This window comes from Heterocephalus glaber, unplaced genomic scaffold (assembly GCF_053883595.1).
Source record: "Heterocephalus glaber isolate CG9 unplaced genomic scaffold, H.glaber_assembly_v1.0 deba00000470, whole genome shotgun sequence".
In the NCBI taxonomy this organism is placed as follows: domain Eukaryota; kingdom Metazoa; phylum Chordata; class Mammalia; order Rodentia; family Bathyergidae; genus Heterocephalus; species Heterocephalus glaber.
The window spans coordinates 1,215,162-1,230,884 of record NW_028258145.1 but is presented as its reverse complement, the minus strand read 5'-3'; the positions used below and the strand labels follow the sequence as shown (position 1 = coordinate 1,230,884).

General features: G+C 39.6%; 1 protein-coding gene across 1 annotated transcript in view; it reads left to right on the top strand.

Moving 5' to 3' along the window:
* Acoxl (acyl-CoA oxidase like) overlaps positions 1–14,941 on the top strand; it is a 352,250-nt gene extending 337,309 nt beyond the window's left edge. Inside the window, 2 exon segments of the mRNA XM_087201767.1 lie at positions 14,752–14,813; positions 14,815–14,941. Of these exon segments, the coding sequence (XP_087057893.1) occupies positions 14,752–14,813; positions 14,815–14,941 (189 nt within the window).
* The last annotated feature ends 782 nt before the right edge of the window (positions 14,942–15,723 follow it).

Below are 15,723 nucleotides of genomic sequence, written 5' to 3'. Positions count from 1 at the left end.
CAAATTCTGTTTCCTAATTGGCCACTGCTAAGACAATGTAAGTAAAAATGTCCAGCACCAACAGACGGCTTTTTGCAGGGTCTTTTGGAGGTAGATGTTCTATTTCCTAATCTGCGTGATGGATAAGTGTGTTCATTATGTGATAATTTAGCGAACTGCTATAGTTGTATCTCTGATGTACATTATGCTTTGACTAAAAAGCATTTCATAATGAAAAAGCAATCTTCTGATCTTATACAAAATCTTTTTGTTAAAACCTAACTTGAAATTTCTCCTGTGATTTGTTTTTGTTTTTTATTTAAACTTTTTATTTGAGAGAATCACAAATTCATATGCAGTTATAAGAATAATATAGAAAGGTTTCATGCCTGTTTACCTAGTTTCCCTTCTTGGTAACATCTTGTAAACGTATAGAACAATACCACACCCAGGATTTGGATACAGTGATATTGATATAGTGAGGATATAGAGCATTTTCATCATCTAGTGATCTCTCCTGTGGCTTTTTTATAGTCAGATTCTCTTCCCTTTTTCCTCCCTCTCTTTAATACCAGGTCCCATATACTAACCTGTTCTCCATTTCTATAATTTTATTATTTCAAGTATGTTGTATAAACAAATCACATAATATGCAACCTTTGGAATGGGCTTTCCAACTCAGCATAATTTTCTGGAGGTTCATCTGTGTTGCTGCATGTATCAATAGACTATTTCTTTTCATGGATAAATAGTATTCCACACTGTGAATGTGCTGCAGTTCAAATAACCAGTCACCCACTGAGGGATATGTGGATTGCTATTATTTTTTGACAATTAGGAATAAAACATTTGTGTACTGGGTTCTGTGTGAATAGAGGCTTTAATTTCTCTGGTGTAAATGGGTCATATGGTAGATGTTGATTTAGAGAAATTGGCACTTTTTTTTAGGGTTTTTTTGTGACATTTTACATTCTCACCAGCAATATGTGAGTGACCCAGTTTCTTTGTTTCCTTGCCAGCACTTGATGTTGTCGCTACTTTCCATTTTAGCCATTCTGATAGAATACTTCATTCTAGTTTCAAGTATGTTCATAATTTCTCAATGAGGCATTTTTATAAGATGGCTACTTGTAGACATCAGATAATTCTAATGTCTCTATCATTTCAGTGTTGTCTTTTTTCATTTGGTTTGATATCTTCCTGGTTCTTGGTATGATAAGTAACTTTGGATTGAAAGCTGAATGTCTGGGATATCACAATACACTTGATCTTCTTTTAAGCCTCTGTTTTAGCTGGCTTCCTCTCACATTGTTCCCAGGAAGAAAGGGTCCATTGTCTCATTGCTATCTTATGGCCCAGAAGCTCAAGATCTCAGCTCAGACTCTGTTCACATCCTAAGCATGGGCAGAAGTGGGAGTTTGTTACCACCTAACTAGGCCTCACTTATATCACCCTGGTGCGAAGGTAGGAGAACCTCATTACTGCTCCCAAGTGGCCTCTTCTAACACTAGCAGTGGCTTTGGAATACTTCCATGTGACACTCAAGTCCTGATCCTCACTAGGCCACCTCTGAAGCACCCCATCTGGAGAGGGAAGTGTGTCTCTCTGCGACCACAATGTTGATGTTAGCATCATGAGGTTCTTCCCAGCAGCCTATTGAGGGTGGATGCCAAGCTCTCCACTGAGCCTGTAGGACCATGAGGTTGAGGGTGGCACAGCTTTTCCTGTGTGATATGGATGTGCTAGTACAGCTGTCTTCTGAAAGCTTTCTGTCTTGTGAGACCGAAAAGTTGCCCCTTTCCTGGCTTTTCTTGGGGTTTTTGTCTACTTGTGTGGGTATGGTATCTCCATATACCAGCTTCTTCAGCTCAAGTGTGGAAATATGAAGAATAAAGAAAAACCAGGGAATTACCACTGTATCAATCCATGAAACCCATGGTCCCTAGACAATTTGTTTTTCTCTTTACCTTTCAGAGTCTCCTAAGTCCAAACAAGGAATTTTCCTAGAGAAAGTGTTGGTCTTTCTATGGCAAAATGAAGAGAACAACACATATTGAATTTTCATAATGCAAAATATTTTTCATTAAAGAATTGTTCATCCTACATCTTTTAGTGACAAAATTTACCCTTTAAGTAAAATCATGATAAAATACCATTCTTTTTTGTTATCTTTGACAGAAAAAGAAAAGTTGGCAATCACAAATTGGTTTCCCCCAAATTTCTCTTATCCTTTTTCTTTTAATTTTTAAAAAACTGACATCTACTTTAATACATTGAAGCACGCAAATCTTAATGGTGCAGTTTAGTGAGTTTTGATAAAGGGAGGACTGTGTATGTAGACCTCAACCGCATAAGAAAAAATGTCCATTGCTCAAGAAATTTCCCTCCCTTCCCCACTGCTGGGCTTTACTTAGCTCTGTAGCTTAGTTCACTCACTCCAGAGCATCATAGGAATGGAAGCAGATGGCCGTGCTCCTTCTCTTCAGCATGTTTGTGAGACTATTTAGCTCATTCTCTTCTTTTTATATGATGAGAAATATTTCATTGTATAGACCTCTCTGACCTCTTCCTAACCTTTCCCTCTCTCAATGGCCATGGCCCCCCAACTCAGTTCTTTCATTGTTATTGCCCCCAAAAACTGGCCTTGTTACTGTTAGCTGACCTCAGGTGTGTCATCCCATAGGCATTAAGGCCTAGTGTCTTATCTGTACTCACATGTGTAATTTTTTTTAAAAGTGAAAACTTAAAACTTTTTCTCCTTACATTAACAGTTTATGCTGAAAATTTTGTTTATTCTCTTACTAATAGACAGGCCTGTAGAGTACTCCTGGCTGGTGTTATTATAAATAAGACCATTAGAATCATTTCTGCATGTTTTTTGACATATCTTTTGCTAAATGCTTAGGAGTGAGATTAATGGATCATATGGTGATATCTGTTTAACTGTCTGAGAAACTGCCAATAAACAGTTCTCCAAAAGTGGTTGTACCCTTTTATACCTCCACTCGCAATGTATGAGAGTTCTATTGCTCTACATTATCACCATTTAATGTTATCAGCCTTTTTAGTTATTTTAATGGGTGTTTAGTGCTATCTCATTGTTTATTAATTTTCATTTCTCTGGTACCATCTAATGCTGTTAGGAATCCTTTAAAGTGCTTATTTGGTCATTTATATGTCTCTTTGTAAAGTATCTGGCTAAATCTTTAGCCCATTTAAGGATTGTGTATATGTGTGTTAAATATTAAGTTGTAGGCATGTTATGCATTTTAGGTATAGTACTTGTATTTTTCCTAGTCTGTGGCCTGCCTGTCCATTTTCTTAACAATGCTTTGATAAGCAGATCTTTTAAAGTATAATAAAATACAAGTTATTAATTTTAATTTTTTTAATGTCTTTATTCTTTTTCTTTTTAAAAATTCTTTTTCAAAGAAATCATTTACTTATCCCAAAGTTATAAGGATATTTTCCTATGCTTTCTTCTAGAAGAATTTTTACTCTTACATGTATGCCTACTTTCTATCTCAAATTAATTTCTGAGTATAGTATGAGGCAAGGGTTGGTATTAATTTTCATATAGTTATCTAGAATTTGTTAAAAGACTTTTCTTTCATTATTGAAATGTTTGGGCTTATTTGTGGAGAACTAATTGACCATATAAGTATGGGTCATTCTATTCTATTCCATTGATCTGTTTGTCTGTTATTTTGTTAATTGTGTCTTGACTGTCGTAGTCAGTCTTGTATCAAAAAATGTAAGTCCTCTAGATATTCTTGTTCCTTTGTCAAAAACTATTTTGGCTATTCTGTTTTTCAGAAATATATATATATATTAGCTTATCTTGTACATTTCATGGGAAAGAGGGTTATTTGTGATCTTGATTGTATTTACATTGAATCTAATATCAGTTTGGAGAGAATCAGTGTTGAAACAATCTGTGAACATGATATATCTCACCATTCTATCTCTTCATTTAACTCTACCCATTGGTATTTTAATTTCATTTTAGTAAGAGTTCTTGAATATGCTTCATTGTTATCATTAATTTTTATGTTTTTAAGACAATTGAAGATAATATATTCTAAATTTTAATTCTGTAATTACATGGTCCACATATAGTGTACACACAACCAATTTTTGTACATTGACTTGTATGCCTAAACTCACTAGGTTCACTTATTAGTTCAAGTAGTTTGTAGATTATCTAAATATTCAATTATGTCATCTGAGAATAAAAAGTTTTGCTTCTTTCTTCTCAGTATGTGATTATTTTTACTGCATTTTTCTTGTCTTACTGCATTGGCTAAGACCTGCAACATAATGTTGAAATGAAGTAGTATTGAAACATGGTATCCTTGCTTTATTCTTGATCTTAGGGAGAATGTGTTCAATATTTGGTGTTAACTGCATGTTTTCCTAGATGTCCTTTATCAGAGTGAAGTTTCTTTTTATTCCTACTTTGACTTTCTATCTTGAATGATTTTGAATTTTGTTAAATGCTTTCTTTGAATCTATTGCTTTCTGCATTGAATGGACAACTTTTCACCTATATTCTCTTAATGTAATGAATACATTAATATTTCAATGTTAATCAATTGCAGATTTTCATAAATCCCACTTGGTCATTGTGCTAGTCAGCTTTCCATTATATAACAAAATACCTGAAATAATAAACTTAGAAAGAGAAAAGTTTGATTTTGACTCAACTGGAGAGTTCATTGTTTTTAGGCCTCTTGTGGAGGTGTCAGATGACAAATGCTGGGGAGCACATGGTGGAACAAACTGCTCACCTCATGGCCAGGAAGAAAAACAGAAAGAGGAAGGGGCCAAAGTCTACCACTCCCTTTCATGAGCTCACCAGCAATGACCTAAGGACCTCCTATAAGGGACCACCTCTTAAAGGTCCCACCACCTCATAATAGCACACTGGAGACCAAAATTTAACACGTGGGCCCTAGAGGGACATTCAAGATCTAAGAAATAACAGTCATGATACTTACACTTTTTATTTATTAGTGATTTTATTTGTGAATATTTTCTTAAGAATTTTTTCAACTGTGTTCATAGAGGGTGTTTGTTCTTTCATTTTATTTTCTTGTATGACATTATTTGGTTTTAGCATGAGGGTTTGTTGCTTCATACCATGAAAATAAAAGTGTTCCTTCATCTTCATTATTTTTAAGAGATTTTTAATAAGATTGTAGGTCAGCATTTTTATCTGTTATTTCAACCTCTGAGACTGAAGAACTTTTTTATAGTGAATCTCTGTAAATAAATCTCCCATTTTTAATCTTCTTAATTTTCATTTTCATCTTCAATTTTAAAGGATAGCTTCACTAAGTATAGAATTTTAGATTTATCATCCTGTCATCTTCCATCTTTCCTTGTGTCTGATAAGAATTCAGTTGTGATTCTTATCAACTCTTCCCATGCAGTTAATTAACTTTTCTCTAACTAATATTACCATTTTTCATACTTTTGGTTTTAGACAAATTTATTATTATTTACTTTGTTAAGGTTTTAAAAAATCATTATCTCTTTGGTGGTCATTGGACTTCTTGATTTGTCTGCAAGATATTTTGTGGTATCAAATTTAGAAAGAGTGTAGTTACCTATTACATCTCCAAGTATTGTAAATATCTCATTCTCTCTGGTTGCTGGGATTACAATAGCAAGTACGTGAATACCAATATAATCCTACAGGGCACTGATGTTCTATCTTTTTCTCTTTTCACCATTTGGAATAATTTCTACTATCTGTTTTCAAGATTGCTAGTCTTTGCTCTTCAATGTTCATTCTGCTGTTAAACCCATCAGTAATTTTTTTTCTCAAAAATTCTATTTTTCTAGGTTTTTCCTTTTATTCTTTTTTATTTTTCCTTTTATTCTTTTAACAGTTAGATTTGTCTTATATTTCACTTTAGTTCACCATATCCATTTTTCTTTGTAAATTTTTGAACATATTTATAACAGTTGTTTGAAAATCCTTGTCCACTAATTCCAGCAACTGTTATAAAGAAGTTTTTTTTACTGATTGTTCTTTATCTAGATTTAGGATCACATTTTCCTGCTTCTTTGCAGGTATTATGATGTTTTGCTGTCCTCCAGACATCAGAGTCTAATTCTAATTCTTTCATTTATTTCCTTCTCTTTAGTTTTGCTGTTGGGTGAGGGGTGTTTGTTAGGACTCCTCCTAGAGTCAAGTTGAGCACAGTCTGCTTTAATTATACCAAGTTAGCTCTGCTTAGATCACCCTTGCCCTCATACTGCCCTTTTGATCCTGTGTACAGTTGAGGTAGAAGGATGCTACACTGCAGCCTCAGGTATCTTTTGTTCTTCACATTTCAGTTCAATTCCTGCATAGCTTCCAAATCAAGGCATCACAAGGATGCACAGCACAGAAATATGCAAGTTTGCTCTGCTTTCTAGGCTCCATAAACTGCTGCTTACATAGAACAGTTCTGAATATAGAGTTAAGAATTGTTAGGCAAGTGTTTTGTTTTGTGTTTCAGTTCTTCCCAATTCCAGACCATCTGGCCATTTTTCCTATCCCTTCAAAGTCTCTCCCCTGTTTGGTAGGCCCATACTTCCATCCACCTACACCCAAAACAGTCACCTGCTCCCTCGTGTCAAAGCTTCTATGGCTCTTGGCTTACTTATGAACACCTCATTTCTCTCTGAAAGTACTGCACTAATACCTCCCTAACTATAGTGCTTTTCAGAAGCCCCATAAAATCTATGACTTATTTTGTCCAGATTCTTCTGCTTGTTATCATAGAAGCAAAGTCATTTTGATTACTTCTTTATCCTAAATGGAAAAAGGATTCCTCTTGAATTGGGTCTGTTAGGTTAAACATTCCTTTCTTTATAATAACTTTAGCCTTAAGATACATAGGCAGCCCTCTATATCTGTGGGCTTTGCTTCCAGGGATTCAACCAACTGCAGATCAAAAATATTCTTAAAATCTGTGTTTGTATTACACATGTATGGGCGTTGTCCTTGTCGTGATTCCCTAAACAATACAGTATAACAACTGTTTGCATAGATTTATTTTGTATTAGGCAATTTTAAAACATAGAACTGAATATGCACAGGTTAGGAGTAGATATAACCATTGTATAGGAAGAACTGGAGCACTGGTGGATTTTGGGATTTCCAGGGAGGTGTAAGGGATCTTGGAACCAATGCCCTGAAGATATCTGAGGGGTGGTTGTATTTAGTTTGGCCAATTTGTGGGGCTTCTGCCCCTTGAAGAAAAATTTTGACTGAAAATTATTCCCCCTTGGGTATGTACTCATCAGACTGAAATCTCAGTTAGTTAAAATACTATGTTCTTTTCCATGAGAAGGTGTAGGGTAATATTGCAGCTTTACTATAACCACCTAGTTGAATATTCTTTCTCATTCCATGTAAACGTCTTTGTAGAAAACACTACCAAGGGCAGCACTGTGATTACTTTAATTCCATTGCTAAAGCTTTTAAATGGTTTCCTGTATTCTAAAGGGAAAGCTATGTGCACTTTCCTATTTTTAAACTTTTCCTCTTATGAATCAGTGGCAGTATAATAAATGTCAGAAGTTATTAAGTGGTTAAAGTCGGCATTCTTGTTTTAGGCAATGATGATTCTGCAGACTTTGTAAAGAAAATGCCAAAGGTGTAAAGTTGTATTTATTATCAACTAGAGAACATATGATAATAGTAATAATAACATTTGTAAATTCTCAATCTGTACCAGATCCGCCTACTTTTTACATATTAGCATAAAGACGGCCCCATGGCTTGGATGTGGCAGTGTCAAGGTTCAAAGCCCCACTCCTTCACAGAAATGGCATTTTCAGTAATACTCAGCAAATGGTTGAATTGTATACACTTTAGTCAAAAATAAATTGCAACAGGAAGAACATTTTGAAAGTAAATCTGTCACTTTTCAAAGAAAACTCAGGTAAGCTAAATGAAAGTGATATTGTTTAATTCGGTCAGTAATTTTCTCCATTCTAACATTCAGATTATGCTAAATATTTTTCTCAGCCAAAGAACTAATTGACATAAAACATAATTTAAATTGCTGTAGAGAAAATACTAGGCCAGAATGCTGATTATTGATTAGAGCCACAGAGTTTTCTTTCATGCTACTGAAACCTGATTATGGAGGAAGGCACAAGAATGTGTAGATTCTTGGGACCAAGAGGCCCAGCAAACTAAGGAACATGCTCAGTGGTCAGGGAAAACAGGAGTGGAGCTCTCCTTTCTAGGTGTACAGGGTATATTTGAGAGATAGAGTCAAAGTACATGGTATGAGATGATGTCACATGGGAATGTTTCAGGTATGTTTTTCTTTATATCCAACACTATTAGACAATAGAGGTTAAGACGGCAAATTAGCCATCAAAGACCTACTACTGTAACTTTTTTTTTTTTTTTTGTACTGGGAATTGAACTCGGGTCCTTGCGCTTGGGCAGCAGGTGGCGAAATCACTGAGCTACATTCCCGGCCCTCACTATAACTTTTTAAGGAATGTGTGTCAACTTTGCATTGCTGTGACCAAATACCTGAGAAAAACAACTAAGGAGGGATTTATTTTGGCTCAGAGCCAGCTTCCAAGATGGTCTCCAAACATGGCTTCCAAAACATTGTCAACTATTTCCACTGCTGTGGGTCTGAAGTGAGGCAGAACATCATGGTGGAAGGAAATGGTGGAGCAAAGCTGCTCACCATCTGGCAGGTGGGAAGCAGAGAAAGAAAGCAAGAGATCCAGAGAGGAAGAGCTAGGGGACTGGTTATAGTTTCAGAAGTCACACCCATAGTGACCGGCCTATCAAATTAGCCCTTTCTCCTAATAAGCCCATTCAGTTAAAGAACTCATCAGTGGATTAATCCATTTGAAGTTAGAGTCTTCATGATCCAATCACTTCCCCAAAGCTCATTGGTTCTGAACATGTCTTTTGCAGAACATTTTAGATCTAAACCACAACAGAATGTTTGTCTTTGTAAAGGGTAAACAGTTCTTCAGGAGAGGGGAATGGGTAGGAGTTAATCAAACCAAGGCCTCTGTGCATTCAGTCTGGGGATCCTTGCAAAAAGTAGGAGTAGCTGTAGGTTAACAACTTGATTGCAGCAATTTTCACTGGTCATGATTTGGTAGTCTGCATGTTGCTCTTCAGAAGAGATTTGAATTGTGTTTGATGACTTAAGGTGGTGGACTGGAAGGGCAGGGAGGGCCCATCACCAGTGTAGAAAAGTTCTCCCAACTTTTTGAAGGAAGAATCTGCAAGTGTCTCTCCCTCCATAGAAAGAGAACACATTGTGCCATGCACAGCCTTGTATCTGAGCCTCATTGGGCAGAGAATATTTTCTGGAGAGTTGGAGACTTGGCCTTCTGCAGGAAAAGCTTTCAAATCACCAAGGTGGTTCTTCTGCATTTTGAAAGCTGGCTCTGAAGCCAAGTAAGTCCTTGGCACCTTCCTCCAGTGACATCATCACTGGGCCCCATGACTGCCACAGTCCCCTTAGGGAAATCGACCAGTGTGGGCACACACAAAGTGCTGGTTCTGACTTATGGAGAGCATCCAGGGTCATACACTTGCTACAGTGTTGGGGGCATTTCCCCATGCAATACCCCATATCCTCTGGTGACTGGAAATGGTGAGGCTCTGGGGGAAGATGGAGGCAGAGAATAGACAGGATTGTAGAAGACTGGCTTGAAATAAAACCCTAATTGTGCTACTTATGAGGTATGTGACTTGGAACAATGTGTTAAATTTGTTAAGCCTTGGTTTCCTCATCTATAACATGGAGTGATACTTGATAAAGCTGTGATGTGCACCAAATGAGACTGTAAACATATACACGTCTCTGTAGTCCAGCACACAGTACATGTGCGGCCAATGCTAGCCTGAATCAGCGTGGAGCAGAGCACAGTAAACCTGGCTTATGTAAATAGGGAAGGGCGGAGGGGGTGAAGGGTACACAGGTAATGGGGAAAAAAAAAAAAGAACCAAGATATATCATGTACAGGTACAAACACCCAATGAGAAATGTAAATGAATTGTGTACCTAAAATGTGCCAATAAAAGAACTAAAAAAAAAAAAAACAAAAACCTGGCTTATGTAGGTGGGAAATGCCGAATGTTACTTCATGGCATTATTAGAAAGATACCGGAGAGACATAGCCAGGCTGCAGAGCCACAGACCCTGCACAGAAGAGGTGTGGTTTATTTGTTGTTTTGATTAGTGAGGTTTAAAATTTCCATTTCTGTGTATTAACACCCAATAGTGATGGATGCCAGTTCTGTGGGTTGGCAGGCTGGGCTTTTTTTTCTTTTCTTTTATTTATTTATTTATTTATTTATTTTTGGCTAGTGAGGGTGTACACTGGTGCAACCACTGTGGAAATCAGTGTGGAGATTCCTCAAAAAACTAAAACTAGAGGTTCCATTTGACCCAGCTATTCCCGTTCTTGTCATCTTCCCAAAAGAATTAAAAGCATCAATAGTGATATATGCACACCCATGTTTATAGCAGCACAGTTTGTAATAGCTAAATCTTGGAAACAGCCCAAATGCCCATCAACTGACAAATGGATAAAGAAGATGTGGGGTTTTGGACAATGGAGTACTACTCTGTCATAAAGAAGGATAAGCTTGAAACATTTCTAACTAAATGGATGCACCTTGAGACCATGCTTTTGAGTGAAATAAATAGGACACATGTTTAAATACCACATTGCTTCTCTGGTATGAGAAACTTAAAGTATAAATCGGGACCAAAATGTATAAAAGATATTGGGAAATGAGAAGAAAATGTTCAAATGAGAAGGGGAACAAGGGAAGGGAAAGGGGAAAAGAAAGAAAGGACAAAGAAAAAATGGAAACAAAGCTTTTGTAAACAAGGAGGGGAAGAGGGGTTGAGGGGAGGGGAAGGGAATGGTGAAAACAGGAAGCAGCAAGATATATCATGTACAGGTGCAAATGCCCTATGATGAATGCTATCATCATGTATATCTAAAATGTACCAATAAAATTAAAAAATAAAGAAAACGCCATGAGGGTTTCTGGTGCTGGAAACCAAGGTGGGGGATGTGGGAAGAAGCAGGAAGACCTTCTGCAGAGTCCAAGGAATGGCTGGGTTGTCACTGCAGGTGCACAGGGCAGGTTGTCACACCGTGGCCATCTAAGGTATGATTAGGATCATGCTACATGGAAGAATAGGGTTTAAGAAGCTGTAAAACTTAGTTGCTTCCCATCCTAAGCCATCCTAGTTTCCCAACTGGAATAAGGACAATTCTGGGACAGCAAAAAAAGAGGAGAAAAGGAATTAAAACATGGCAAGAAGCAGAGGTGGGATGCCAAACTGAAGTTATAAATCCCCCCGCCAAATCCACCTACTAACGTATCCACACACCATGTATCTTGAGGTCTCCTGAGTGCTTCTGCTCTCTTTAAAGTAGATCATCTAAGTCCCACTTGCTGGCTATCATTTCTCCCCGTGGATCTCATGTTCTTATTGTTTGTAGAGCAATGTCTGGGTCTGCCCTTTTAAAACTTTTCTGCAAGAACGTATAACTTGTTAATGCTTTTTTAAAAATAAAAAAGCACATAAAAATACAGTACCTCTTCATTTGTGTTTCTTCAAAAGCTCATGGGTTTTCTTTGTAGAGCATGGAGTACTTTGTCCAGCATAAAAATGTTACAAATTATCAGAGCAGGGAGACCCCAACAGTATGTACCATTTTTATGTTTATGGTATGGAAGGATATGTTTATAATAAATTACATTTTCATCATATATCAGTTAACTGTAAACAAAATATGCTGTTTAATAAAAATGCCATAGCTGTAATAATCAATGTTTTATTGGCTACTCAAGTATGTTTTATATTAAAGAGATCATATTTTTATGTCTTTATAACCACATGACAAAAAAAAACCCCAAAACTGCATGACAGCTTCATGATGTAAGAAACCTATCCCCGCAGTGTACACTCACACCTCCTACACTCAGCATAGTACCCAACCCAAGACAGGACTCCAGTACACTCTGGGAGTAAAAGGATGCTAATTATATTACCCTCCACAGGCAGAGGTGGCTGAGATCCTATAGTCAGAGTCCAACGACCATTGTAAGAATGATACCTGATGCTTCCACCTAAACATGAATCATCTCTGGAGTCCTGTTGCAGTCCATGAAGAATGCAGAAAGTGGGAAAGAGGGGTATTTTAGGCCATCCCAGAACTTTAGATTTAGATACAATCTTGGAGTCAACATTTAGTCTTCCCAGCCAGTTTATTGTTCCTCTCTAACACATCATTGGTGGAGATCATCTGAGAACACTTGAGTTGGTCAGCTTTTTGTCACTGTTTTATGGTTTATATCTGGATGTTCCAAGCCTCATGAGCTCAAAGGCCAGGCTTTTGAAGGGTAGATTGAATCATGGGGTGTGACAGCTAAATGTGATGGTAGGAACTGCAGATGGTTACAAGGGCTGGGTCACTGGAGAGGGACCTGGAAGGGTGTATCTCCCTCCCCAGGTCCTCCCTTCTTTCTCTGCTTTCTAGCTGCTTCCATGAGAGCAGCTTTCCTCCATGCCAGGCCCTTCCACCATGCTGCAGACCATGCAAGAACTGAAATTTCTAAAAATTATGGCCAAAATAAACCTCTCCTCCTTTAAGCTGCAAGTGTCAGGTATGTCTCAGAGATGAGGAAGGTGACTAATATACACTGTGACAAAACATCTGAGATAAAAGAGGAAAGGTTTATTTTGGCTCACGGCTTCAGAGGTTTTGTTGCATGGTCAGCTGGCTCCATTGATTTTAAGCCTATTGCAAGCATGAGGCGTTAGGATGGAAGAGAATGTCAAATAAAAGCATCACCTCATGGTAGCCAGGAAGAAGGAAGAGAGAGTGGAAAGAGGAAGGGGTCCTGGATCACACATAGTACCTGAGGTCATGCCCCCATGGTTAACTCCCTTCAACGAGGCCCCACCTATTTTCATCATGTCCCAACAATGCTACCAAATTCTGATCTCATCAGTGGATTAATCCACCAGTGAAGTTAAAACCCTCGAGACTGAATTACTTCAAGCAGCTGAGCCTTTAACACAGTGAGACAAAAACTGGAGGCCCTTTGAGACAACGATCATGACAGGAATGAAGAAAACCTCTTCTTCACCAAACACTGGATTGCTTTTTTAAGTTTTTCTTATACTGAATAGAATCTGCTTCATGTAATTTCTACTTAAGGCCCTTAACTGTGTATTCAATGCTAGACAAACCAAATGCATACTCTCACAACCTTCATTCAAAGTGACTTTCCCCCACTGGTGAATGAGTTGCATAATGCAAACTCAAAGAGAAAATCACCTTGAATAATTGCATGACAATACGTGGAAAGTTCAAGGGCTGTATATACCGTCTCATGGTTTTGAACTGTGTGGTTAAAGATATTGAGAGTTGACAGATTAGTCAGGGAATTTTTCAAGAGTATTAATTACAAACTTTGAAATCTTGGTCAGTGAAAGTTCATCTTAGCGCATCTTGCAAATATGATCAAAGTCTTTTCAGTACTGATTTGATGATTCTTAACCACAATGTGTGAAGAATGAATTTTTCATTAGAAATCACTGATGTAATAGAGCACATTTTCAAGGAAGATGAATCACTGAACTATTACAATTCATGCTCTTCCCCCACCTGCCCTGCCTCCCTTACCCCTGCGCTCTATTTCTTTGAGCACTTGACATGGCATTTGGAGCTGCTGCAAAAAGAAACTGTGGTCTTAGCAACAACAGTACAGCTCAGAGAGAACCCCACAGGAGGGTAAAGGTGGAGTGGTGTAAATGATGTTTTGAAAACCACGAAAATAAACCTGGGGGTTTACTGTGATTTGGGGAGTGAAAAATTTACAACTGGCTGAAAATGTGAAAACGGAGGAGTACACTGTGTAGCTGGTTAGGGGAAAAGAAAGCAGTCCTGCCCTTGTTCTGTTCTAGAAAAAGAATCTATTATTTGGGTAGCTTTCTTTTTTACTGAGAATAAAAAAAAGCGCTGGCATCTAAACTATGGAAAATGAAATAAAAATACGCCCAGTGCATTTTCTCCAAATCACTGGCCTGCTCCTCCTCCTCCCCCACTCTGCCAAGGGTGTCTTGTCTATGCCTTCCAGTGACTGTCAGGACAACCTCGGAGCGTGCGTGGCTCCTGCAGGTGGGTTTGCACAGATGGACGGTGCACAATGGTGCCAACCCCTAGCCCACCTCCGCCGTCCCACTCTGCCCAGTCTCAGGCAGCGTTGCCTGCTGCCAGCCGGTCTGAAGGCGCCTATCTGGGGACAGTGGGGCAGGTCTCTACCTTCACCTGTTCCGAGGCTCTTCCTGGTCAGTTGCCTCTGCGCGCCAGAGGGTGGCACCCTAGGCACTCCGGAGGTGGAGTGGAAGGGAGAGTAAAGGAGGAAGAAAGGCGGAAGGAAAAGTTCATTCTCAGACCCGGCCTCCAGTTTCCCGGGTGAATTAGGGGGCAGAACCCCCTTTCATAATCCCTTAGGGTAAAATCCTAAGGTTCTGCCCGACTAGATATCAGAGACGAATTTCTAAGACGAAAAAGGCTTGCGAGGGTTATTTATAACCAAATAACTTGTTCAGTCTGGGAATCCGAAGAGAAGTTAATTTCTGCGGCCGCTGCGGACACCGGTGCTTGGGGGTGGACGGAAAGCCCCCGGGCACTGGATCGCGCTGGTGCGCCAACACCTGACCTGTCCTTCTGTGTCATGTTTTGCAGTTGCTGGATTTGTGTGACTCGGTGAAGGATGATGCCCTGAGGGTGATCTCCGCCTTTAACATTCCACGCACCAATCGCCGGAATTCCCAACGCGAGGGCCACCTGGGCCTTCCACCTGAACCGAGACAGCGGCTGGCCGGGGAAGTGGCTCGCTCGCTCTCCGCGGCCCAAGCCGCAAGCTAAACTGTGACTGGAGTGGAGGGAACTGCGGTGGCTGGTCGGGAACTGCGGTGGCTGGTCGGCAGCTGCTCCACAGGGGCCTAGAAATTGGGCAGAGGCCAGGATGGCACGTGCGGTGTCGCAGCCCACTGGGATTCTGGTCACCGAGCAGCAGTCTGGGACAGGCTGGCGAGACGCGGGGAAAGCGGCTGGGAGAGACCCAGACTGCCACCTAGACAGTGCAGTGCTTCACTCTCTCCAAAAACCCTGCCTGGCCCGGCCGCGACCTCGCCCAGCCTGGGCGCCTGATCCCCCCACCCCCACCCCCGCAGACAATCAGGGTAGGCCCTCCCTAACCCTCGCCGTGCGAGCGCGCCCCACAGCCGGGTGTCGCTAAAAGTCTCTGTCAGCGGTGACTCAGATTCCCAGTGATTTAGAAAACCTCTGGTGCTGGGTGGGGAAAAAAATCAAAACATAAAAATCAAACACCCTCAGGCAAAAAATAGAGAGGAAAAAAAGAATAAAAAACCGTCCGAGCACGGGCGGGCAAAGGTTCAATTCAGGCAATGTTTTTCTCCCAGGGAATCAGATCTTCTTGGGCTCTGCGAGGGAACGCACCCGCGGAAGGGAGCGGGAGCCTGGATTTGAGTTCCGTGCGAAGGGCGAACTCTGGCTGGTCCTCTCGGGTAGGCGGCTTCCGGAGCGCAAGACAACGCGCGAAAAACATTTTACCGCATGAAATCAATCTGTCCTTTAGAAGAGCCCAGATGCAAAGTGTGATAAAGAAATTAAGAGATGGGAAAACGCTCCCGC